The sequence below is a fragment of the Delphinapterus leucas genome, chromosome 2, assembly GCF_059928025.1.
Source record: "Delphinapterus leucas isolate spDelLeu-1000000601 "Yukka" chromosome 2, BTC_Dleu_Yukka2, whole genome shotgun sequence".
NCBI lineage: Eukaryota > Metazoa > Chordata > Mammalia > Artiodactyla > Monodontidae > Delphinapterus > Delphinapterus leucas.
Window position 1 is genome coordinate 132368262 of NC_143130.1, and position 26674 is coordinate 132394935.

The following is a 26674-nucleotide window of genomic DNA, read 5'->3' on the forward strand; positions in this document are numbered from 1 at the left end:
TTTCTGAAATCTTTTTTACACTACTTTAAACACACCATCGTACATTTAAGTTTCAACGATACAACTAGAACAATGGTGTCAAATACAGCCATCAGATATCCCCAAACCCACATATTTTATTCTTGAGACAATATACATTACAAAGACTACAACAATATTTCAGTACATTAGACACAAGTGAAAAGGCTTCCATAACAAAGCATGTCTAAAAGCCAATAGCGCACAGAAAAACATTAAGAAACATAAAAGCACAAAGAAAAATGTCATTTTAAAGAGAGCTTGAAGTCCCTGCATCCTTTTTGCACTGTCATGCTGTGGCCTTCTTCATTCCAGGATGTGGGATGAGCAAACAGAATAAAATAACAAACAAAAGAAACCTTTGGAAATGTGAAATGTGCATCATATGTATCCCTGATTACAATATAGTCCTGAAGAGATCAAAGAGGACTGTAGCTTAGATATTTTAAGGTTCTATGGGCTAGACAGAGTTCATGGCATAGTATCACTAGTCCAGCTTCCTGAAGTCAGCCTGAAGCCGTGTCACAACCCTCTTAGCTGTGGGAAACTTCGGGAGGCCAGACTTTTCAGTGACTCCCATCTTTTGCGCCTTAGGCTAGTTGAGGGTTTCTGATTTAGCTGGTGGTGGTTCCTCCCCTTCGCTTAGAAAAAAATCAGCCATGACCCTGACTGTCTGACCAGTGAGCACAGGCTTCGGCAGGAAATACTTTCACTTGTTGCTCTCTGGTGTGTCTGCTTTGTATGATGCATTCTGCTGTTGGCAAGTTTTTTACTTTTATTTTTTCAATAAAGATCTCTTGAGTCTATGTTTAATCAGACCACTCCAGGCTGGGTGCACTGATCCAGTCTCCCAGACACAGCTGGTTTCCTGGATACAGCAGGGCTGCAAACCTCCATACTAAGGCCACAGACTCCACTCAGCCAGCACCTGCGCGTGCTATGCCACTGCATGTGATGACAGAGCAGGTTTCTCATGGTGGTACCAGCTTGTGCAAAAAGAACAACTTCACTCATCACTTTCCAACACCATTATATACATTGACCGCAGCTCGATGGGTTGGTCCTCACACCACACACACAAGAATGCCACAAAGCTCCCTCATCCAGATGCTCCTCATACGGGAAGCAGGCCACAGACATAGAGACTAGCTCATCACCCTCTGCACGCACATGGACGCCAAGAATGAAACAGGTATTCAGAGATGCCTTCAAGGCACAGAGATCAAGAGGAAAGGTCAGACGAGCTCAGCTCACCCGGTGCATTGAGAGACTGTAAAGAGGAATGCAAGCTCAGCTGATGGGGTGAGGATCGGAAATCAAAGTAGGATCTCCTGGGGAAGCTGGGCTGTAGATTAAGGGTGGAGGAGAAAGGACTCATTCTACGGAGCGGCAATCTTTCCGAAGGCACTGGAAAAGGGACTGTCTGTTCTTCTGAATCTGTGTCTAAATGTAAGATCAATGCAAACTAGAGATCAGAAATCTGCCACCTGCTGTGCACAGTTTTCCCCAAGACCTGCCTTACGAATGCATTTTCACAAAGCCTCATCCACCCCGTAGTTGCCAATGTGGTTTGAGACAGGGAGGGAATTCTCGGCAGGTCGGAACCCATGACCAGAGGATACTTCAAATATCACAGACAATTGTCTTCTCTTCTCCCAATTTTTAGTGGTAGAGAAGGTATTGGAAGTTTCCGTTTAATTAAGTACCTTTAGAGTTGAATTTAGAAACCTTAGAGGTAAATTTTACCCATTGATGACCAAGAGGAGATTAATACTTCACCCTCTCCAGCTCCCTTGGATGTTACTACCTGTACAACAATGGCCTCTTAAAGAGTTTCTATTTAGGAGGTGACGATTTTGACCAACTCTTTGCTGTTCCATATTTTTCCTTTTGTCTCTTATTTTTTCCATTTCTAAATGGACAAGATGGTTTTTCTATACCAGCACACTGAAGACTTGGTCTTTGAATAGGAGAGGAAGATAGGACTGAACAAGTAATCAGGGAAGGAGCCTTACCTTTGTTTCTGCATTAAGATGAGACCCTAGGGATGCCCTTGAACATCTCTGGTTCTCTAACAATAAACAGACCATGGGCAGTGGTGAGGTGCATTTGTGGCAAAAATGTCTTTATTTTCAGATAGTCAGGTCTGGCATGAAGATCACTATTATCCCAGAGTAAGGACATATCAATTACTTGATTTGGTTCTAACATTTAGAGTAATTTAGAGGTAGTTCCTCTAAATTACTAAAATCATTCCTTTCTCTTTTGTTGAACAATAGGTGGTTGTATGCAGTACGGTTATCTGGTCAGAGTCAGATGTTTTACCAATAGGGGCCTTCGTAGAGCTTAGTTTGATAGTAATAATTTAGGAAATACAGATGGCATGATGGTAGTATTCTATGTCCAAAACCACCAAGGAACTTTCTTCTCATTGAAAAAATAATTTTGTTTTGGTGGCCAGAGAGTGTTCCTGGGAATATTTTTCTGGTTTGAGTCTGTTAGCATGTTCCTCTGTGTTGAACACATCCTTATCCTATCCAAATGCTATTCTGCGCACGCTCAGTGGAGCACGTGTGTGCAGAACGGGATTCTATTTGAAGGGCTCAGAGCAAGGGCATTGGCGGAGCATTTCAGCTTAATACTGCCAACCCGGTCTCATTTTCATTTCTGAACATATTAAAATTAGATTTTCAGGCTTTAGACTTATCCTCGGGGAAAATTCTTTTCTTTTTCTTTTTTACTTTTTTACAGAAAAGTGTAAAGCAGATTTTCAGAGAAAAGAAATGGCTACTTATGGAGTTAAGGCTTTGTGTTCCCAATAATAATACATTCCAATTTTCTTCTACCTAAACTTCAAATGGTTCGGGTAATTTGGCATGTGTGATCATTTCCTGGTTCAGAAATGATTTACATTATAATGATCTCAGGGGGGAATTAGTCTTTTAGTTTAATGGAAAAATTTGAAAGACAATTGCACAGCACCACAAACTGATACGGGCTTCTTTTAGGGAGAGAATTTACAACTATATTTATCTCAGTAAAACATTTTTAACAAGAATTTGCTTGGAAATGTATTTTTCACCAAGTAATAATAATTAATTCATTATCCTTAAAATACTTGTTGCCCTGAAAATTAAGGGAAAGGACACATACAGTAGAATGAATTTTGGAGTATATTGAACTCTCAAGTGATCATCTGAAAACCAGTGAAGAGACGGGTACTGAACGCAGACTCAGCGAGCATATCCAATCCCATCATACTCACCTTTTCTAGTCTCAGCACCAGGAAGAAGCACTTAGAGTTGGTGACGGCACCACTCTGCGGGACTGGGCTGAGGGCAGCTATGGTTATTCATGGGATTAATAACTTGACACTAAAATGGTTAGCTTTTCTATCCTTTTATGTAGATCCATTATTTATTGATGACCCAATTGTCCCTGACTCCTCTCAGTCTTGAACCATGCTCTCTATTCAAGCAAGCTTATTTAATATACATGTTACCCAATCACTCCATCTCTGTCTCTGAATGTTTCCCACCTATGGCCTCCCATACCCTACCAGCTGGGCTCTTACCCCATTTTCTCTAAGAAGCTCCTAAAAAAAACTTCCTACCTTGTCATGAAAATTGTCCAAATGAAGTGCAAGAGAGCACTTTCCACTTGATCCCAGCAGACTCTCTGTGCCCTTCCCCATGGGCACATGGTGCAAGTGTTGGGTCAGTTGCCTACAGGTCATCTAAGTCACTTGATATTACCTTAGGTTGCAGGAGTCTAAGAGGGAAGACACTTATCTCGATAACATCTGAGCAGCAATCACAAGCTTCCCCTTGAAGTCCCCTAGGTTGAGGATCTCATGGCCTCCGGCAGCCCCCTCCTGTTTGTAGTCATTGCTTACATGGGTCTGGATATATCTCTTTGGGAACTCGACTCCTTAATCGTACCATTACTATCTGGGGCCATACAGAACAGCACGCTAGTTCTTCAAATATTTGAGAGCAGTCACCGGTCCCCTTTAAATCATCCCTTTTCTGGGATAAATAGAATCAATTTCCGACCTTTCTTCTAGGGTGTGGATTTCAAATCTTTACTCTCCTCATCGTGCCCCTCTGGACATGTTCAAAGACATGAATCAAAGACAGTAAGACAATATTGGGAACAGTGGTGCCACACCCATGTTTAGCCAAATCACACAACTAACATTGAGCCTACACATAGCTACCCAAGAGTGTATTCTGTGTTATACCCAGGATGCAGGAAGGATGTACATGCCACTTCCTTACCTCTCCTTCAAAGCACAATTACTGAGATCTGGAGAAGGCTTTTCAGCCATTAATATTCTGTCAGTCACGACAAAGAGGAATTGGGTTAGTGCTTTTTTCAGAATACATGATACGAAGCTATGTTTCAGGTCATAGCTAATAACCAGGATAACTATTATTAATTTTTCATGTATAGGTCGCTGGAGGAAGAAAAATAGCCCCTTCAAAGATTTTAAATTTTTTGTCATGTTTCATCACATGCAGTGATCCTGTCTGCTGAAGAGCTTTGCTGAGCAAAAAGCAGTTTAGTAGGAAAGAGCAACGGGAAACAGAACGCCAACGGAATACTGGTGTGGCAGCTCCGGGCATATCAGTAACTCTGGGATGAGGACAGTGTTTATAATGGGAGTGTGACAAGACACACTTTCCCTCAACTCTGTCAGTGACCATCACTCTCCTCTTGCCTTTGCCTGGACTGCTTTCCCTTCCCACCTGGATTGGCTGGACTCTGGAGTTGGGGCCTCTGCTTGGAAGAAGTAATCAAGAATCATCAAAGCAAAGATTGGCTGGGGACCACACTTATTATTTACTGACTTTTGGGTTTGAGGCAAAAAAAGAATATTTAAGTGGTGTGCTCCTTTTTTGCCTTACTGTATATTTATTTTATTTGTTCATTAGCAGACATTGCATTAAACCTGAGCAGCTGGGAAACGGGACACATGAAGTTGGGAGAACTGACCGTATTTAGAGAAAATCTGTATCTTACACTACTAATTGGTTTTTATACTTCTGAGGGTAGACTTTCTTGACTGATTCCAACATGTACAGTGCACTAAAGATTTCTACAGATGTGGAATATTTGGAAATGTAAAGTAAAGTCTTTGAGATATTATTTTTGGAATTCAAAGAGGAAAGGCAAACTGACAGGGATTCCATATGCTAACCCAGCTTCTTTTGTGCTCTGGTAGAATTCTTGGTTATCTTCCTGTCTGGTAGTGAACAGCTGCATAACTTAAGCAGTCCTTGGACCCTGGTTCAACAAGATGGTTGTATTTCAGAGTACAGTAAGGCAAGATATGTCACTAAGAACTGCACAAGCAGCTTTAAAAATGAGTTTCAGTTCAATTATAAACCAGCTGTAAAATAATTTGCTTTTGTGGGAAGGCTTGAAAAGAGACAAAGAAATGAATGAAGGGGTTGAGTGTCCTTAAATGATCTAATAAGCATCCAAAGTCACAGTTATGTCCCACTGGTACATAATTTACAGTGAAAGGTGGTATTATAATCTTTCTTAAGTGTGGCATTAACTGCAGTTGAGAAGTGAGAAACACTTCCGTTCTGAAAAGCTCCTTTTAAAAGAAGAAATGCAACAGCCTCTTTCCACCCTTGGGACAGCTGCCCACTCTGTCACCAAGTCCTCCACTCCAATTTAGAACACCAGGGCATTATTCATAAGGAACTATCGTCAGAACTGAAAATTCCTATATTTCAAAGAGATACAAAAGATTCCAAAGGACTAAACTGCTCCCCAGAGTGTCAAGTGCAAAGTACATTCTCCAAAAGCGAAAATAGGGTTTGGATCCAGTTCGGTCCTATGGAAAATCAGGCAATTCTCTGGGATGTCGTGCATGTTGTCAAAATTAGAAAGAGCAAAGCACCTCTTTTCTGGGCTCTGAAAGCTGTCACGATGCCTCTCACCTTGGATTTCATAAAATCTACCCGGATTTGTTCAGGTATGGTTTACCTACCTTGAGGAATGGGTCCTGGAAATGCATATCCCTCTAACTAGATACTTTTATTTGGGGTTGCAGGGACGGCTCTGGTGCTCGGAGTCACGAAAACTACAGCCGAGGCAGAGTGGACCATACGCTTTTCCTTGTGTGACCCTTTACCGGCTACTTCCTACTAGTGTTGAATTTTCCGTGTCACAGGCAACCTCTGAGACCCACTAGAACCCCTGGGGGGAGCAGGAGGCAGCTACGCCAGTCCATAGCGTTTCCTGAAATAGTAACAGCTTTCGGCTGTGATTTTGAAGAGAGAAGCCACAGAAGAAAACCAGGGGGTATTAACTGTAAAGAACTTAGAGGTCATCTGCTCTAAGTATATAGTTTTAGAGACAAAACAATCCACCCCCCACCCCCAAACAAAACCCTGAAGTCCAGAGAGATTAAGGGACACATCTAAGTCACACTGCCAGCTGTGATGGGACAGGATAAGGGCCCCAGGCAGATCAATTCCTGGTAGATAAAATTTGGTGGCTGACAAGGCCATTGCTCTCTTTTGTGCCTTGGAAATGTATAAAAGGTAAGGTCGATGCTATAGGCCATGGGGCACATTCCGGTGGTCTCAGGGGTGACCAAGGATTGTGTGCAGGACCTAATTATCATTCTCCACGCCCTGCATTATACTGAGGATGAATCTTTCTTGTCTATATAGAGTGGTTCCGTGGACTGTGGTGGTTAGGAATTGAAAGGCAAATACGTCACCCTCCCCTTTGGGATTCTGACCACTCAAGGTGGGCGGGCTGAGATCAGATGAGGTTCTTTTCCTGACACAAGGTTACATATTCTCTGGTGGGAAGCGGGGTGGGTGCGTGTCTCAGTACATTAAGGTTGAAGAGTACAACGCTTATCCTGGCCCCAAATCACTATAAAATATCTGCAAAGAGACTTTTGAACAGATGCATCTGGGGTCATTCTGGGCCTGTATTCTGCCTGCATCACTGAATATTCTCTGGGTTATTTTCTGTGATGTGTGGGACAAGAAGCTAGCACACTGGAAAGGGTGCTGTGATGCTGAGAGCCTAATGCGAAAGAAAAAGGCATTTTAATCTTTATGAATAACACCTTCTATGTCCCCTTTTAGAAAGCAGTTTCTAAGATGTGATTTCAAGAGTCCCACCCCTTTTGTTGTCATTAGATAAAACAATCCTGGAAAGCATTGGGGAGATGGCTTTTACGGCTGTTCAAGTAAGACAATGCTTGAGAGCACTTTTGCTCAGTGCTCTGAGCACCTGTGTGCAGAGAATGCTACAATTTACAGCCTTATCTACAGCCTGATTCTCTCATGATCCCTGATTATGCTTCCCACTTTTCCTCACAGTTGAGATCTGGAAGGCTGAGAGCTTCTGTGAATAAATAGCTCTGTGGTTTCAACCCGAGCAGGGCTCCCAGTCCCAGACCTCACTTGGTGGGGTCTTTCAAGGACCTCAAAGATGTGGCTCTGACATCCTTTTCCTTCCCAGGCAGTGACCCATCACTGCCAGCTGAAAGTGTCCACGTTGGAGAGAAGCTCAGCCCGGGGGGTTGGGGAGCCAGAGGGAAGACATGGAAAAAGGACAGTACCCAAGGACGTGCTTGGATACTGGAAATGGCAGTCATTCTCACATCTCCTTCTTAAAGCAGGAATATTATTCTTTAGAGCAAAAGTCTAACATGACTGAAAGTGTTAAAGTCCAATTTCTGCCTGGGGTTTCTGGATGAACATGTGAGGCAGCTACACAGTACTGCTTCTACAAGCTGTCTTCAGACATCTAGCAAACAGACTTAGGGTAGTTTTTCCTCTTTTCCTCTTTTTGGTTGAGTGCAAATAGCACTGTTTTAATGTCAGCATCAAAGTGTGCTGTGCTGGGCATTGGAGCTGAAAGGCCCAGGCCTGGCGCGTCATTTATCCTCTCCCAGGATAGGAGAGGGAAGGCTCCGTTTTGCCATGTGTAGAGTAGAATAATAATAATAACACTTTCTTCATAGAGTGTGGTAGGCAGAACAATGGCCCGTCAAAAAATCTCCATGTCATAATCCCCGGAATCTGTGACTATGGCACCTAACATGCCAAAAGGAACTTTGCAGATGTGACGAAGTTAAGGATCTTGAGATGGGAGATTATCCTGGACTATGCAGGTGGGCCCAAGGTAATAAATCACAAGGATGCTTATAAAAGGGAAACAGGAGGGTTAGAGTCAGAAAGAGATTGGAAGACGCTATGCTGCTGGCTTTGAAGATGGAGGAAGGGGCCGTGAGCCAAGGGATGCCGGTGGTTTCTAGAAGCTGGGAAAGAAACAGAACAGATTCTCCCCTAGAACCACCTCCAAGGAACGCAGTCCTGCTGACACCTCACTTTTAGCCCAGTGAAACCCATTTAGGATTCTGATCTCTAGAACTGTAAGGTGATAAATCTGTGTTGTTTTAAGCTGCTAAGCTTGTGGTAATTTGTTAAAGCAGCAATGGGAAAGTAATACATAGGGCAAATCTGGAATGTTGCAGCAACAGAACAGAAGGGAGGTCTAAACAATAGCAGTGGGTACAGAGGTATATAGCAGTCTTAGGGTGAAGAGAAAAGAATCCCTATTTTTAGGACCTTATAGTAAATGGATGGCTTTTATGCAATTCCTCTGCTGGGTTTCAGTACCCTGAAAATATTTGCTGGCTTTCAAATTGCTGTCTTTTTTCATGGAATCTTTTAATGGGCAATGAAGAAAGTTCTTGGAAGCTCTACACAAAATTCCCATAGTATTTTTTTTGGGGGGGTACTTATACTGTAATTCCATAAAGCCTTCTGATATACTTAATACTCCATTATCAAGAGTTCCAGAATATATACTGACTTTTAAACGTATTAGGTGGAAATCTTTCTAAAATGCATTATATACTTTCTAACTTTCTGAGCATATGCCACAGAACGTTCTCTTTCTCTCCCTTTTTTTTTTTTTTTGGATTGTTCACAGTTTTTCCAGTTACCTTCCTTGCTCAGTGCTGCCAACAGCCTCAATTCACTTCTATGCCAAATTCCTTTCTCTTCTAATGTGAGGTTTCCGGTCTGCTGTGCTCTTTGCAAATGGGTCACTGAGCTCAGCGGAATTGTGCATAAAAAGAGGGAGAGCCGAGTGACACCAAGGGCTCTGCCGTGAGAACAACGTAGGAGCTTCTGTGCCTGAACTCTGTCCTTCCTTTTCCTACCAATCACAGGTCATTGTTGCTTAATCTTGACTGTAAGATGACTGCCTACACTGTAGGGTGGAAATCTTAGTTCTCGAGGGGTGAGGTGGTACCATAGTTTTAGGCACTCTGAGCCAGGTGCCATGGAGTTCAGGGAAGGAGGAAGAGTAAAGCCCATAGTCACTGGGCAGGGCCATGCTGTATTCATCGCTGTGATCGTCAAATCGGCTCGCTCAATTAATGTTTTTGAGTGAATGAGGCCTCCTTTGCAAAGTCAGCTCAAGGCATAATTTGAAGTTTTTACCTTACCTACAGTTATTCCCTCTGTTAGGATTTCTCTCTCTCCCTTCTCTGAGAAGTCTCTCCTTCCCTTTAGATCATGTTCATTTTCCCTGTAGTGTGTTGTATTTCATGTAGTTATTAGATGTAAGACAATCAGAATATTATGTCTATGAAAATACGAGTTAAAAAACCCTCTGTTAGAAACATTTTTACTTTTAGAAGAGGCTGCTTGTTAGTCGAAATTAAACTCTAAATAGTAGAATTAAGGTGATATTAAAAATGGAACGGCTCATACATTTCTGGTGTAAAATCTATCCGGAAAGCAATTTGCAAACATAGATCAAGGGCTTAAAAACGTTCATACTCTTTAGTCTAGTAATTCTACTTCTAAGAATGTGTCCAGTGAAATGATCTTTTTCGCAAAGATTTGGATTAAAGAGGATTTTTTGCACAGAAGGCGCAACCCTCTGTGTTCTAATTCCCCTGAAGGATTGGTGAGCTGCAGCTCCTCCTGTGCTGAGAAGGCTGTGTGAAGCAGTTCCCTGGCTCTGGGAGCTGAGGGAAGTCAGAGAAAGACCTTTCTCCAGCCAGATAATAGTCTCAGTGAATTATTTGAGCACCAGGAATATTATCTTTGGTCTATCTTATTTTTTCTCCAGATTTGAAAAGAAGAAAAAAAAGTAGTCTGTTTAGGTAGGTAGAAGGAAAATAGAGAAAAATGAACAAAAATTTTTCCATACTATTCTCACCCATGTCTATTTTTCTTTGGGGGTGGGGGGCAGGAGGATAGTCTCCCAGACACAGAATGAGCCCTAGAACTCTATGTATTAACAAGGCCTTGTCACATAATATTTTAAACAAATACTCTTTTGTAGATGGTTTCAGAGACCGTGACACAGCCATCACAGCTATTAAATGAATTACTTTAAAGATATATACAACCAGGTTGTGGGGCTTATTTTAAAATTTCATTAAAATTATTAATTGCTTACAGTTAAGTTTCTTCTTAAGTCAGGGTAATTTGGTTTAGATCTGCAACTGGCCTTATTCTCATGGCTGTGTTAGGTACATTCCCAAGAACTTTGCTTTCAGGGAATTAAGCAAACTTGAACTCATATACTAATTTGTTTTCCTTTCCTTTTCTCTTTTGATAACACATTCTTTATAATTCCATTGCATTAAATTATTTTTCATTGTCTTCCTGACTGATTCCCTTATATAAATTATGTCTTCCTTACGGTCCCTTTTCCTTCTCTCACAGTGTTTATCGTAATTTGTAAGTATGCAATATTTGCATGTCTATTTCTTTAAGGCCTGTCTCTCTTCCTAGACTGTGAGCTCCGTGACAGCTGGGGTGACCTCTGCTCAACACTCTATACTCATATCAGACACTTATCAAATACTGCCCAACAAATAGACAAACAAATTTGCTTTTGAAAAAAAAAGGTCAGAATTCACAACAATGTGGACATTTGATCTCCCCTGCATAAAGTTACCTTTAGGTCAGCAGAAGGTTCTCTAATAGTTCAGAGAGTATAAGTGATAAGTGATTTAAACCTTGGACTAAATGCATGTAAATACGAGTTAGACTTGCTATCACATACGAGATCGTACCCTTCTGTGATACAGACTTTTTATTTTGAACCTTGGAAAGGGGTCAACTCTTGCTAAAAAGAACATAAAAGATTTTATTAAAGTAGGAAGCAAACCAACCATCCCATCACCCACAATAGCAGCAAAGAAAAAAAATCTCCAAAGCAAATCTTTCCAGGAATGGTAAGAAATAAGATTAATAAAGTATAAGTTCAGTTAACTTATTAAAACTCTGTTAATGGCATTTTCCTCATTGGTTTCTAAAAAACAAAAAAGGAGGTATAATTCTTTAGTTCTACAGGCTTTCTCAATTGTTACAGATCGATCAAATCTTTTTTTTCCTAATAAGCTATTCGTTATATTTTTTCTTGCTTTCTAAATCTTGTCTCACTGTTGGAATGAATTAGAATGAGGGAGAAACAAATAGAACAAACCAAAGTTATGGAGAAAGTATGTGTGTGAACTTTATTTCATCATGAGAAAATCACTTCTGTGCAGTAACAGAGAATACTGATATCTACACGATGATAGGGTTTTCTTTGTATTTAGATACATACCTTATATTTGTACACAATATATAAAATTCATGGAGGAAATTAATTTCTACAGTACAGTTTCTTTGTTGGAAGAGGACTTGTTCCGTTAGTTTCTTTTAGAAAATGACCCCCAGTTCTGTGACTGTGGTACCAAGGATCGCAGTTCCAATCCTGTAATTTATTAGACACCATAATCTTATGAACATTAATCGAAACTTAGAAACTACATCCTCCTGCAGGATGAAAAGAGAGACATAAGTGCTCAGGCTGCTGTGCTAATAACTGATTTTAGCAGAATAGTATGATTCCCATGATGCATTATGAATAGAAATAGTTTTCCCATAGGTCTGGTGACACAGATTAACAACGTTGCTGCAGATCGTCTCCCTGCTCTGATAGCATGCACTTCACTCTTCAATCAAACCGCTTTGTACACACACGGGAAACAAGGCCATCCCCATCAAGGGCCTTCTGCATTGCACCTAGGAACACTTCTGGAGGGCTTTAGCATCTAGCATGGTGCTTTGGGAAAAGAGGCAATTGCTCTCAAGCTGATAGGTCTCTTCCCAGAGAGAAGTTGCTAAAATGATCATCCCAGGGGAGGCTCAGCTACCACATCCCTATAACCCAAAGCGGGAGAGGTATGTGGGCATTTCCCCTTCACCAGATCCTTCTCTTTGAGTAGCATCATTCAGACTTACAAGTGCTCCCCAAGTGTGGTTTTCACGACTAGGGGCCTTTCAACCTTGCTGTGGGGTTTGAAGTTGTGCTTATTTTTAACCATGTGAACCATTTTAGGGGTGACTGGCACATGCTGAGGTTTGTGGGAAGCGGAGCACAGTTCTTTTTGCTAACATTTTGAATGTGAACAAAATCAACATAATCAGTTCTGCGGAGGGAAGTTACGGAGAATGCCATGGGATGGGGGTGGCTTCTATGATTAAAGTGACACCCAGAAGGTCTGAAAATGCTTTGGCACCGACCACAAATACCTCGTCATAGGTTTCATTTCATGTGTTGCAATTGCTTTTAGAGTGAAAATGTTAACAGCCTCAGAGGTTATACCTGGCCATCAAATGCAGGCCCCTCTCCTGAGGTGGATGGCTTGCCTTTGATGGCCAAAATATTTACAGTATAGCCAAGAAGCGAAAGTTGTCTGGAGATGGACCTTGTGCGGAGGCCCCGGGCAGCCTAACCAAGCCTAGAGGGACTGGCAAAGGTGAAAATGGCGAGGTAACGCAGAGGCGCTGGCCTCTTCCTGGCTGGTGCCCACGGGGAGCCTCGGTCCCAGCGTGTGAAACGGAACTTGCTGGTTAAGCCAGGAGTGGCCGACAGGCCCTCTCGGAAAGGCTCCTGCGCCCCACACCCCTTGGAAACACGTTCAGTCAGATAAATCCGCAGCTGGAAAGGACCTCAGCCCCGCCCTCAGACACAAGCACGCGCTACAAAGCAATTGAGAATCGTCTGGGCAAAACTGGCCAGTGGTGTGTATCGTGGAAAATGGGAGCCTGCCCTAGAGCCTACATACATCTGTCTCACACACCGCGGCACATTGAGGCCTTCACTTTTCAGCTTCTTCCGCTGCAGCTTATTTAGAGCGTTATCAAAGGAAGCCGCCGGCCAAGGCCATTGGAACTGCCGCTGTGGACTCTTTGGTTTGATCACGTCCACATACCATGGGCTCGCTAAAGGCAGGAGAGAAACGGCGGCTCTGTGCCAGAATGCAGGGCAAGTCATGGAAACACTTGCGAATGTGGGCAGTGGTGGGGTTACCTCCGGGCTTGCCAGCCATTCTAGATGCCTCGCAGTTCTCGCTCTGAGGGATACTGCTGAAGGGCCTTACCCTCGGACGTCTGGAGGACCAGGGTCTTGCTGTACTGGCTGACTCCTGTTTTGTTGAAGGCCTTGATGCGAGCATTGTATGTGCTGTTGAAGTGAAGACCATCCACGGTGCACATGGTCTCCTTTCCAACATACACTTCCTGAGGGGCAGAAAAGAACAGGCCACCATTTAACTCGAACCCTTGCCCGGGGCTGGTCAGGAGGCAATGTTGCAGGGTGGACAGGAGCAGGTGCTTTGGGGTCTGCCTGATCTGAGCTCATCCTGTGAGCTACTGGGCACTGAATTGACCTCTTTTAGCCTCAGTTTCCTTCTCTGTAAAATGGGGACAAAAATACCTACCTTATGAGGTTGGTGTGAGGATTATATAAGGTCATACGTGCAAACTGACTAGCATAGTGCCTTGTGTTTAGCATGGGTCTGGCAGCTTACTGAATGCTAGTTATTAGCAGATAGGGCTTAAAAGATTAAAACTGGGTACTTACAGTTACCATTATGCTTATTATTATTATTGGCATTTATTCAGTATATTATACCTACTGAGCTCTTTATTCATCAGTATGATTTGTAAAAAACAGGTTTGAAAACACGCAGTGGTCTCTATGCTATGTTTATAACCCACTGATAACTTCAGAAACTGTCACAAAGCATAGGAGTTTTGAAGTTTAGGAAGGGAAATCATGAGTATTCAGATTTTCACCACAGTACAGAAGGAAGAGGGAGGAAACAGGGAAGGGAGGAAGAATGACATTTCAAAAGCTTAAAATAAATCCTAGCATAATGCATCCTTAGCATAGGTTAGGCAGATGCCTCTCTCTTTAGCTGTACACGTTGCAACGTTATGCTGATGTAATGAGTAAAAATAATTTGCATCAAAAGCACAGCCTTAAAATGACAACTTGTCAGTGGGATACTCAGTAGACTGGGGTCTGAGATCGCAGCATGCTAAGAATTTTATATGAATTATCTAAGTGGCTCTTAACAACAGTGCACGAGGTACATATTATTGTCATCCCCTTTTTACAAATGAGGACCTGAAGGCTCAGAGAGCTGAGAAATGGGCACAGTCCCAGAGCCAAGTGGGGGAGTTGGGACTTGAATGCAGGCAATCTGACACCAGAGCTGGCAGTACTGCACGTATCAATGTTTTCTCTTCAGAAGAGTGGAGCAGTTTCTATTCAGGGACTCCTTTGTCCTTCTTTGATGGGACATGGAGAAAGCAGGCCTCAGATGAAGAGCAGGCAGGTCCTGCCGGGATGGGTCAGAGACTCCATGGTGGGTCCTCCGAGGTCATTACCGGTTTTGGCTGACAAGCCGTAGGTTCTCCACTTACCCGGAACTGACCACCATTGCCGTCATCCAGCTCCAGAATGTATCCTTCGGCGGGCACCGTGGACAGGGGCGGCTGTTTCCAGGACAGCGTAGCGCTGTTGTTGTGGGTGCAGCACTCCTCCAGCTGTAGGATGGGAGTCGCTGGGACTGGAGAGGAAGCTAAACAGAAATTAGTGTAACACTGGCTTCTGTCGAGCTGCCAACATTTTCAGTATCTAGGAATGAGAAGCACGCCCTTACTTAGGCCAAGTGGCTGGGCTAAGTAGCTAGCCTGGGGTGCATGGAGGTGGGGGGCGCCTGAACAGGATCCCTCCTAGAGTCTCCAGGAGTGGCAGTGGTTTCTGGTCTACTGCACTGCCTTTTCCCAGCTCATGGTGGCAATTCCTACCTTACCTGGCGGGGAGACAACGGCTCTGTTCTCACCCCCTTGAGCACCGGAGACATCACCCCTAAGAGAAGTGTTTCACGTAGGAAATGGATGTCCCATCCAGCCCACTGAAGCCTGTTTCACCCCCATAACATGGCTGATGAATTTATCATAGAGTTTATTCTGAGCCTTAAACCACATTTAATAAAATGGGAACTGCCTATGCTGAGAAATAGCTCTGAAACCACTATATTTCTAAGGTTCTATCATTTTTTATTAGTGATTCCACTCAAGGTTTTGTGCACATAAGTAGCTATAGCTCTGGAATTTTGAAAATTTGGTACCAAGTGACACAAACAGTGATTTCTCAGTTTTGAAACTTCTGAGGAATTTGACACCGTTCTTTCAAAGCAGCTATACCTTGAAAATGGCACTAGCTCAAGTCTGTTCTTTCTGTAGGTGTAGAGCAGTCAACTGTGAACCTAGAGAGGAGTATGGGAACAGATGGGGCCTGGCAGGGAAGGTCAGAGTGTCCTTGTGACCTTGTGAGAATCTGTCACAGTGTTACTAGTCACAAAACCACCCCCCCCATTTTGTGTTGAGTCTTGTATTACTTGAAACTGCAGATTAGTTGAGCCTTCAGACATACAGACATAGAAATGTCAGCGAATGAATAATCCTAGCTCCTAACATACGAACTCAATTTATGTATCTGGGAGCAGTGTTTTTACTAACTGCTTAAAATTATTTTTCAGCACCAAAACATGAATTTATTTTTGTAGCACTTTAACACAGGAGAGAATGGTGTGGACCACGTCCAGGGACATTCAGGTGAACAAATGTTAACTGTGGAACACCTGGTATGCTGTACCAAAACTGGACTTGGAGTGTCATGCACTGAATTAAATCTCCTTGCCAGTCACCCTGACTAAGATGGTTAATTTAACAGCAGTTTAGAAAACAGGTTCTATGGTGGATTACCTAGAAAACAAAAGCAGTGACTATAAGTGATATGAAGGTGAAGCAGGTCTATTATCTTATAATTAACAAGGCTGGTACATGACAAGAAAACCATGCCTGAGTTACCAGATCAAACATAATTAAATCAAAATTACCCCCAGGTAATTGGAGGTCATCAGTTTAGGAAGGGAAATAACGTTTCAAGTTTCAATTGCACAGGGTTCAGGTGGAATCTTATCAGAGAACAATGGCTCTGCAGCCGCAGAGGAAATCTGGAATTGGAGGAAAGGAAATAAACTCACTGCCTTGTTCAATACATAGACTACAGGACTGGCTGGGAAGAGGAGACAGAAGACAGAGCTGCTTCGAATGATTCTAATGACCATCTACATGTAACAGGTATCATCTAGGAGTTGTAATTGGAGGTTAACTTAAGGTCATTATTCCAGTTAGGAATTTACTTTGTCATTTAAATTTTTTTCCGTATAAACAGAATACATCTTAACATATCAACAGTGGAGTAAAATCTGACAAGTTTAAGCAAACCATTCTTCAGAGGGCTTCTAGAGACATGGAATGATTCTCCCTGGGGACATTTGCTCTTAGCTGTGCCTAATGGTTACAGCCTTCCATAGAACAACAATTTCTTGGACTCTATTTCATTATGTGCCCTATCAGTCTTCATTTTCCCTTTGTTCATGTTTCAGGCAAGTTTACATTTCATCAATTTTAAAATCAAAGAATAAGATCACAAGATGTTTTCAATTTGAATCATACAAATACTTGCAATGTCTCTGATAAGAAACCTCAAATTTCCCATATAGACATAGGTATAATTAAAAGATTAATTGAAATACATGGTGTCATATATAATTAAAGCATGTGAACTTCATTCATAAGTCCTCAGTGGATACACTTTAAAAGGCCAAGAAGAGAGAAAAAAGTCTAACCAGTCACTAATCTTCAGATCTTAACAGTGTCCCAAATTTAAACAAACAAGCAAACAAAGAAAGCAAAGTGAGAGACAGAGAGAGAGAGAGAGAGAGAGAGAAAGGAAGAGAGAGAAGGAAGGAACCCAGAAACATTTGCATGTATCTAAATCTATTCTCAATGTGCTGAGAATTATTTTTTCTTTTTCCTTATTTACCCCAAAGTGATGTTGCATATAAAAGGAAATGTGACATAATTACAGCCTCATTAGCAAAGACTAAGGCTGGCATTTCAGAACAACGGATTTTATACTGGGTGTTATATTATTATTACCCTTTTTCACTTTATTAGGTATAAAATAAATGACCTACAAGAATATAAAGTATTTTCAAATTGATTTATCTCTTGTGTTTTAGAAATGGACAGCATTACAGTTCCTGGGCTGAACTCTGAGAGAGAAGGTTTTATTTTATTGAAATTCCTATAGTTGGAGCTACAATAACGATCTTAACTCCTTCATGATCATTCCTGGACATGTTTATTTTTCCTAAAGAACTAGTTTCCCCTGACCTGATCAGAATTCTAGTACTCAGCATCCTTTTAGCCTGTAAAATCAAGCTTCAGGCTAAAAATTCTCTTCGACACAGGAGGGTCGGTGTTCTTATTGACTTCCCTGGGGTCTGGTGGAGCCTCATCTCAAAATTAAATTCTGCCACAGTGGCTTGTTATGTCTTACCTTTTTTTGTAATGTCTTACCTTTTTTTTTTTTTTTTTTTGCTGTACGCAGGCCTCTCACCGTTGTGGCCTCTCCCGTTGCGCAGCACAGGCTCCAGACGCGCAGGCTCAGAGGCTATGGCTCACCGGCCTAGCCGCTCCGCGGCATGTGGGATCTTCCCGGACCGGGGCACGAACCCGTGTCCCCTGCATCGGCAGGCAGACGCTCAACCACTGCGCCACCAGGGAAGCCCTCAAGTGTCTTACCTTTTAAAGGCCATTCTAGTTCAAATTATCTCTCACGTTTTTCACATTTGTTTACTTTTCCCTCTTCCCAGTACTTTTCAGATTGAGAGCACTCACAACCATCCAGAATTCCTCTGTGAGGTTTCACAGGAGTGTGGTGAGGACAATGGGAGAAAAGAGATCCCGTGCTGTGGAAACACTGCTGAGGGCCAGACTGTGGGCAGAGGCTTACATGTGTTCACTCATTTAATTTTCAGCACGACCCCACAAGGTAGGTACTGTTATTATCCCTATTTTAGACAAAGAAACTGAAACACAGAAAGAGTTCACCACTAGTCAGTGGCAGAGCTGGGTTTTGATGCCCAGCTGGTTGGTTCCAGGGGCTGAATGTTTTTATTGCCTCTCCAGTCTGGGGTTCAGTAATAGTGAATGAGACGGACAGTGTAGGCCTAATTCCAAGAGAATGAAACATTTTTGGTTCCTATAATGTGAACAATAAAGCTTCTCAAGAATTGCTGGTATAGGTTAAAGAAACATTTCACCTTAAGAGCTATGGTGGTTGGGAAAGCAATTTTACTCCGTCATGTTCTCTGAAGGTTCCTTTGTAGACTGTCTTTCCTTTTTATGGTGGTTGAATAATACAAATGGCATCTGAGGAAAGTTTAGACTTTAGAGGAAGGACAGGCTGTTTCTGGAAAGCTATCACTAGTACTTTGCTAAGGATAAATGTGAACACGGGCTTTGAGGACATGAATTCCAGGCCCTCAGACCATGAACAGATTCCACACGAGTCCGCACGTGTGCTCATTCCCATCACTGCCAAATCTCTGTGCATTCGTTCTCCATGATTTATAGGAGGGTCTGTTCAGATCATACTGTCCTTGCCCATGACCTTGGTGCATACTCAGGGCTTTTAACATTCAACACTAGCTAATGAAGATAAATGTGTCCTTAGGTGAGTAGAGGCACTCAAGGGATTAACAGCCATTGGTCTATGTGCTAAAAACGCTTGATAGACCATTAGGTCAATGTTTCATCCTGGGCTGGAATGAACACACTGGTGTTTCATTTCAGCACTGACTCATGAACCTTGGACCACTTTGTGTACTTAGGCAATTCTGGGGTAATATTTTTCTGGGAGAAGGTAGGTGTCTGAAATCTATTCTGAGCCAAGCAGCAGAGCCCTTGATAGACTGGGGAAAAAAACATTAAAATTTCCTTCCCATGACCTGGTAAGCGTTGAAAATAGCCATTTAGAATTAAGGAAAAATGTGTTCATTACTCCATAATAAAAACAGAAAACAAAGTTTAATCAGTTGTTTTCTACAAAAGAAAAGCCTGAGAGATCAAGCACAACTCCCATAGTCTGGCAAGAGGGTAAGATGATTTTCTAATCAAAATGCAACTGGAAAACATGCCATCACAATTTAGGAATATTTGAACAAAGAGGGTACCAGCATTCTCTACTCAAATCTCAATTGCCTGAGGGTGATATGGAATCAGAAAGAGCAGATCAGTTAAATCCTTAACTAATAAGAGAATAATTTCAGGCAATGCGTTTTAGCTGAGTAGCAGCTGGCCTAAGTGGAAATATTTAAAAACCAACCACAGACCTACCTTCTTTGATATTAAAAAAAGAAAGGTGGGCTTCCCTGGTGGCGCAGTGGTTGAGAGTCTGCCTGCCGATGCAGGGGACGCGGGTTCGTGTCCCGGTCTGGGAAGATCCCACATGCCGCGGAGCAGCTGGGCCCGTGAGCCATGGCCGCTGAGCCTGCGCGTCTGGAGCCTGTGCTCCGCAACGGGAGAGGCCACAACAGTGAGAGGCCCGCGTACCGCAAAAAAAAAAAAAAAAAAAAAAAAAGGCACCTGACATGAAATTTCAAAACCAGAGAAATGCTCAGATTTTGAGTCAGGCATTAAACAGATATTCTAGCTGTAAGTTTGAATCATAGCTTTAAATACATATTTCTAGTAACTTTGAAAACATTTTAAAGTTTCTGCTAATCCACTTCGCACAATTAGATATCATATATTGAAACTAATGTATTGTTAGTCTCACAATGGTCAGATTAACACCATTCCAAATGCTACTTAAATTTGGCCATTTGTACATGGATATTGGGGTGTAATTTCTTGAGATATTTTTACTGACAAGCTGTGAAAGCACAGTTTATTAAACTGACTATGAATACCCTAAGACAATAAAAAGACCAACACTACACAAGGCAAGGTTGTGTATATACTAACAGATATCAAAGGGGCCAGTAGGAGAAGTCTTAACTACCGTCAATCAAGTTCTACTGTGTCATACCTTTTGGCTTTTTCTTTCCATTGAAAGCATGACAGATAAAAATTATTCAGATTCTAAAGAGGACTGGGCTCTCACTGAATTAATTAAACTTAATGAGCACAAAGCAAAGCTTATAAATGAACTCTGCAGAGGGATACTTAACAGAAGTAAATTAAATTAACATGAAGTGTTGAAAAGGAAAATGGAATAATCCACTCTCATACCAAATGACCTGCTATATTAAATTCATAAATAACTGTTCTGGATAATTTTGTGTTCCAGGTGAGTTTCTGCTGTGAGAGTTTTCTGCGTTTTGGCCTTTAGCGTGTGTGACATCCTCTCCTGTGTGTGCAGTCCGCGTCCACACTTAACTCCTGCGTGCAGCCCTAAATGGCCCAGTGAGAATGCTTTAGGAATGTGGTCTGTGATGCACGACTCGCGAACCTGCAGTTCCCACATCAGATGAAGGGCCAGTTCACTCCAGTACAATAGTTACCATCGTGCCAGCTGGCCTGGAGTCCACCGTGGCAGATGGACATGACTCAGGACGGATGGGGGAGGAGAGGGCTCTCCAGTTGATTAAACCGTCTGAAAGCCCTGAGGCTTCTATCCTCTACCAGCCCTCCTCCTGCCCCATCACCAAGGCTAATTGGATTGGCTCTTTTTTTTTTTTTCTCTTCCACCAAAAGCCCTTACATTGCCCTCTTGTGACACATTTTCTCCTCTGAGCTACTTATGACATAACCTTTCAATGATTCTACCTCCTTGAAGGAACTGGGCAAAGAGAGAGGCTGATCAAGGGGGCTTTACCTCAGGCTCTCTATACGACTTGGATGGTGACACATCACAGGCTACCGTGTAGGTGTTAAAGAAAAAAAAAAATTTAAAGCTTGAAAGCACTGCTGCAACAAAAAGTTAAATTTCTTAAGTTTAAGAGAAGACTTCAGTTATTCCTTGAAGAAGCCACTTAGTAAGGCATTAACTTTACAGCACAAACCAGAAGTTGTAGGTGTGGGTTCTGGAACCATGCTCCCCGCGTTTGAATCCCGGCCCTGCCACTCACTAGCTGGGTGAGCTCAGGCAAGTAACCCAGTCTTCCTGTGCCTCAGTTTTCTCAGCTGCCTACTAGGATTGTGAGAATAAAATGAGTTAATCCATGGAAAGCAATTAGGAGTGTGTCTGGTTTGGTAGGCAGTCAGTAAATGCTAACTATTTTTGTTACTACAATGAAGCATTTTTATTTATAATCTATACACTACTTACTTCGAAAATTAAGGCATTATCCCAAAGCAATACATATGAAACAAAAAGATGAGAAAACTGAAAATAAAAGAGGGCCAAAATCCATTAAAAAAATGAGGGAAGTACATGTACCAGGGACAGGGATGAGTGTAACTGCATGATGTAGTCTGTAGCCCTAACACTCGCTGGGTTATATGGCTCTCTCTGTCTAATAAAAGGACGCATGCAGATTTTTCTTAAGAAACAAAAATGTTAAAGCACTGAATTCTAAGTTATTTATTACACGGATGCTTAAATTGGGAGAAGCAAAGAGCAAATCAATTTCTTCAGTTTTAAAAAAAGATTAGAAAATGACAAAGTTAGAGGGATAGAGGACGATCAGTGGTTGCCAGGGATTGGGGATGGGGGAGGGGAGGCGTGTGGGTGTAACTAAAAGAGGCAGCAGGAGGGAAATCTTTGTGGTGATGGAATAGTTCTGTATCTCGATTGCAGAGGCGGTTATACATGTGATCTGATGGCACAGAACTGTACCAATGTCAATTTCCTGGTTTTGATATTATGTGATAGTTAAATGCTAGATGTAACCACTGATGGAAACTGGCTGAAGGGTACCAGGGACCTCTCCTTAATATTGCTGCAACTTCCTGTGAATGTATAATTATTTCACAATAAGAAGTTTTAAAAATCAGAAATACTTTTCAAATGGGCTATTACTTACACTGCCATAAAAATATCATTGCATGTTTGGTTTGAGTTTTTAGCTTTTTTTCAAAGAGTTATTTTCCTTAAGATAATTTTAAGTACTTGTACTTCCCCTCAGCCACCCCAAATCTCAAACAGATCTTGCCATATCCCCTAATTGCATGGACCAAAAAGTTTAAAAAGTTAAAATTTATTTCATATTTTCATTTTCCTTCTGTGTCCAGGCTCTCATTTTCCTGACCACTATAGGCAGGCTGACTGATCCTCTCAAATTCCCGCTAATCTACACTCAATTGTTTGCCACTATCTCTACTCCTGTGGAAGCAGTCTCAATTCTAACTCCCTTGATTTATATCAATATATCTGGGTTACTATCTGTAACAAGATTTTATGTACAGCTCTCTCTCTTTCTTCCTCTTTTTATGTCAGCTATTCTCTGATGCTGAGCATGTGAAATCTCTAAGATTCTCAAAGACGCAAGCATTGAGTTGATCTGGATTTATCTGACTTTCTGAGAGGCAGGTCACCCAGCTAAAAGGGTACATTTCTATTACATGATAAGACAGGAGCCACTCCAGATTTTTGTAACATTAACCAGAGAGGGGTGTGTGTGTGTGTGTGTGTGTGTGTGTGTGTGTGTGTGTGTGTGTGTGTACTTTCCCACCTCTCAGCTGATTTATAAACCTGGAGGCTGCCTTTTGTTTGCTGCAATCTGGCAAGCCGCCTTTATCCTGATTCCAGCACCAGGATCCACTTGGGGTACTGCTATGACTGGGCAGGGGGGTGGCATAGGCACTCACTTTTCATCTGCACAAAGTCGAGCTGGTGGATAGACTGCAGCAGAGGGCTGTTGTCCAGACTCAAGTCGAAGTCCGTGGTCATCCTGGGAGTGAGCGTGCCTTTCCCCCACTGATCCTCAGTCAGGTGCACTCTCCTTATGAGGGCGTCAGAAATCTATCACAACAAAGACCACAGCCTAAGAAATACATCCCCACAATGGACACAGAGCTCTTCGGCTCTCCCAGAGCAGCCCACCGAGTGCCTCGGGACTCACACCCTTCCTGTCTCTGTGCAGGCAGCAAGGAGCCTTTTATGACGAGGGTGACCCGTGATTTATCATGAAAATCTGAACACTTTTGGGAGTCAGAGGGAGGCACTATATATAATTAGCTGCTGTTAATTGCTCTAATATATGGTCTGGATATATGATCATGCTGTTTATGACTTATCAACTAAAAGCCAACAACATTAAATAATGATATGTTAGCAATTATTTAAACCTACTAGAACCAATGGCCCTAAGTTTCTGATATGAGCTGTGGGTATCCTGTCAAGACTTAGAAATTACTTTTATTAATAGTTCAGAGAGGCTGCATATGCTAACCTGTAATATAGAATTTCCTACACTTTAAGCATATCATCTTCATGTATGACTTTATTCTTTGGTAGAGAACTATTTTGTTTCTTATATTTAGGTCCCCTCTGTTGTTCTTGGCCAGTTTGGTAGAATGTCAGTTGGAAGGAATCTACACGTTCCTTAATAAAAGGTCCCTTAATCACTGGGATCAAAAGTCAAGTAAAATTTAGTTGACATCATAACATGTCACTAAAACAACTCTGAAGAAATCATGAGACATCCAAGGAATGAAAAAACTTCAATTTATTTGGGAAATCACTGACTTACTGGCAAGAAGGAGGTGTCAAAAAAGGTAGAAACCTTGTATAATTACATCTCTAGCTGACAAAACTGTCCAGGATATTAGTAAAGGAACCCAATTCTTAAGCAAGGCAATAACTCTGTTTTGGAGGAACTTAGAGGGAATTATGTTTTCATGATCAAACATAAACAAAAACAAATTTAAAAGCCCATGCACTTCTCAACCTTGTAGCACGTGGTGGCAGAGACTTCTGAGAAGCCAGTGAAGTTCTGCAGGCACCCATGTCCGCACGGCCACACAAAGGTGGGTTCTGATGTGCAGGGGCCTATGCCCAGCCAGGGCCGTTGGGAGTCTGGCCTTGGCGTTGTAGACTCAGTCTCGTGGGGCATTGAGAATCTGAAGCAGAAACTAGTTGACACTTACCTGCAAAAAGCCACTAGGATCATTTTCCTTAATCACCTCCAGGCAGTACTCCATGAGACCCGTGGTCTGGCGCAATTTCACTGTGCAGTGAGAGATCTGATCTCGAACCACCTAGGATTGATGAGACAACAGAATGGTTCAAAATGGCAGAGGGTAGAAAAGAAAGCAAACTGGGACTTTGGAAAGCTTCTTTCAACCAGAATCCAAGAGCATCATGGAATGGAACTAAATTTATGAGAATATTTGTGGTGTGGCAATGTCTGCTGTGGACAATGGCTCTGGAAGACGGATTAGATAATGGCTTTTATGGGGAGGGGCTTATAACAACCAGACCCATCAGAAAGGCATGCAGATGTTGGACCTCTGGGAAGCGGGTTACCTTGGTGCCTCAAGGGACATCTTCCACAGGTCCCCCTCACTCCCCTCTTCCGGGAGCTGCTCTAAGTGGGAGGTCGTGGAGAGCCTGTCAAGGAGCTGAGTAACCTGAGGCGCAGCTGCAGCTTCTGCTCTGGGACAGAAGCCCTCTACCGGTCCCTCCTAAAGAGCAGACATCATCTGAACCCAGATCCTCTCTTGTTCCAATTCTCTTTTCCCTGGGTGGGTGGTAGAGTAGGGCTAGAGGTGGAACTTGCTGAAAGACAATGAGCTAATGACAGCAAGTATGCCAGAGAAAGATGGATACAGAATCAAGTTATAATCCACTTAGCACCACTCACTGCTTCACTTTGGAAAGCAGTTTCCAAGGCAATTTGCCGAGAGATGAGTCTACCTTAACCTAGAGAGGCATCTCTCTGAACATGCAGTTTTTCTCTCCAGGAAGTTGTCTTTGCCCAGTATCAAGGGCATGGCAGTCCTTGAAAAGTTTCCTTCTTTAGAAACGTTCATCTTCTGTGTCCTCTGCTCAGTGACCCAAATCCTGAAGCAGTTTTTGAAGCATAGAGTTGAACAAGGGTTTTCTAGGAACCTCAATTACTCATCCTCTATATTTATACTACTTGGCAAAAGCCTCAAAAATAACCACCATTCTGGATTTTATGGGTAATAACTAAAAGGGGTTTTAATAACAATGATTTTAAAACTTTTCCTTGTTCCTTCTTTTCAGTTTTCATTATACATTTATTTTCCATGAAAGATTATGACATCCTCTTTCAAAAACAATAGGAAAATAGGTAAAAAAAAAAAAAAAGAAGCAAATCACCTCACCACTCCAATGCAAATTGTTAAAGCATTTTGATATTTCCTTTCAGTTTTCTTTCCGAGCTAGATTTAGTTATAGCTGTAATTATAGTATGTGACAATTTTATCTCCTCCCACTTAACACCATATCATAGGCATTTCCCGTGTTGCCGCCATCAATAAATGTTACTGGTTACATAAATATCTGATTGCGTGGCTTATCATAATTTAACCTATTTTTTTGACACAAAGTTCTTCCTAATTTTTTGACAGTTCATCCATTCATTATTGTTGATCTTCCTTTCTGATTTTTTTATTTTCATAAAATATACATAAAACTTACTATTTTAACTTTTTTTTTTTTTTTGCGCTATGCGGGCCTTTCACTGTTGTGGCCTCTCCTGTTGCGGAGCACAGGCTCCGGACGCGCAGGCTCAGTGGCCATGGCTCATGCGCCCAGCCGCTCCGCGGCATGCGGGATCTTCCCGGACCAGGGAAAGAACCCGTGTCTCCTGCATCGGCAGGCGGACTCTGCATCGGCAGGCGGACTCTCAACCACTGCGCCACCAAGGGAAGCCCTTGAGCATCTTTTCATGTGCTTATTGTGTATCTTCTTTGGCGAAAGGTCTATTCAAGTCCTTTGCCCATTTTTAAATTGGATTGTTTGGTTTTCTTCCTATCTTTTGATGCACAAAGTTTATAAATTTTCATGAAGTCCGATTTGTCTACTTTTTATTTTGTTGCCTGTGCCTTTGGTGTCATATCCAAGAAATCATTGCCAAATCCAGTGTCATGAAGCATTTGCCCTATGTTTTCATCTATGAGTTTTATAGTTTCAATTCTTACATTTCAATCTTTGATCTACCTTGGGTTAATTTTTATACCTGCCCAACTTCATTTTTTGCATGAGGATAGCCAGTTTCCCCAGCATCATTTGTTACAAAACTTCCTTTTTCCCATTGAATGGTCTTGGAACCCTTGTCAAAAATCATTTGACCATATGTGTGAGAGTTTATTTCTGGGCTCTATTCAATAGTGGTCTTTTGTCTGTCTTTATGCCAGTATTATACTTCACAGCTTTGCAGTACATTTTGTAATTAGGAAGTGTGAGAACTCCAATTTTGCCCTTCTTTTGCAAGATTGTTTTGACTATTTGGAGTCTCCTAATATTT

The 26674-nt window shown here is 42.1% G+C and overlaps 1 protein-coding gene across 2 annotated transcripts in view; it reads right to left on the minus strand.

Annotated features, from left to right (window-relative positions):
* Positions 1-26674, minus strand: part of TRIM9 (tripartite motif containing 9) — a 112971-nt gene that overhangs the window by 9345 nt on the left and 76952 nt on the right. Inside the window, exons 4-8 of one of the 2 annotated variants that reach the window (XM_022570576.3) lie at positions 24327-24437; positions 23046-23199; positions 14796-14953; positions 13466-13604; positions 1273-1461 (exon numbers count right to left, since the gene is read on the minus strand). In XM_022570576.3, the coding sequence (XP_022426284.1) occupies positions 1273-1461; positions 13466-13604; positions 14796-14953; positions 23046-23199; positions 24327-24437 (751 nt within the window). The remainder of the gene's footprint in view (positions 1-1272; positions 1462-13465; positions 13605-14795; positions 14954-23045; positions 23200-24326; positions 24438-26674) is intronic. The other variant, XM_022570579.3, reaches the window with a different exon arrangement.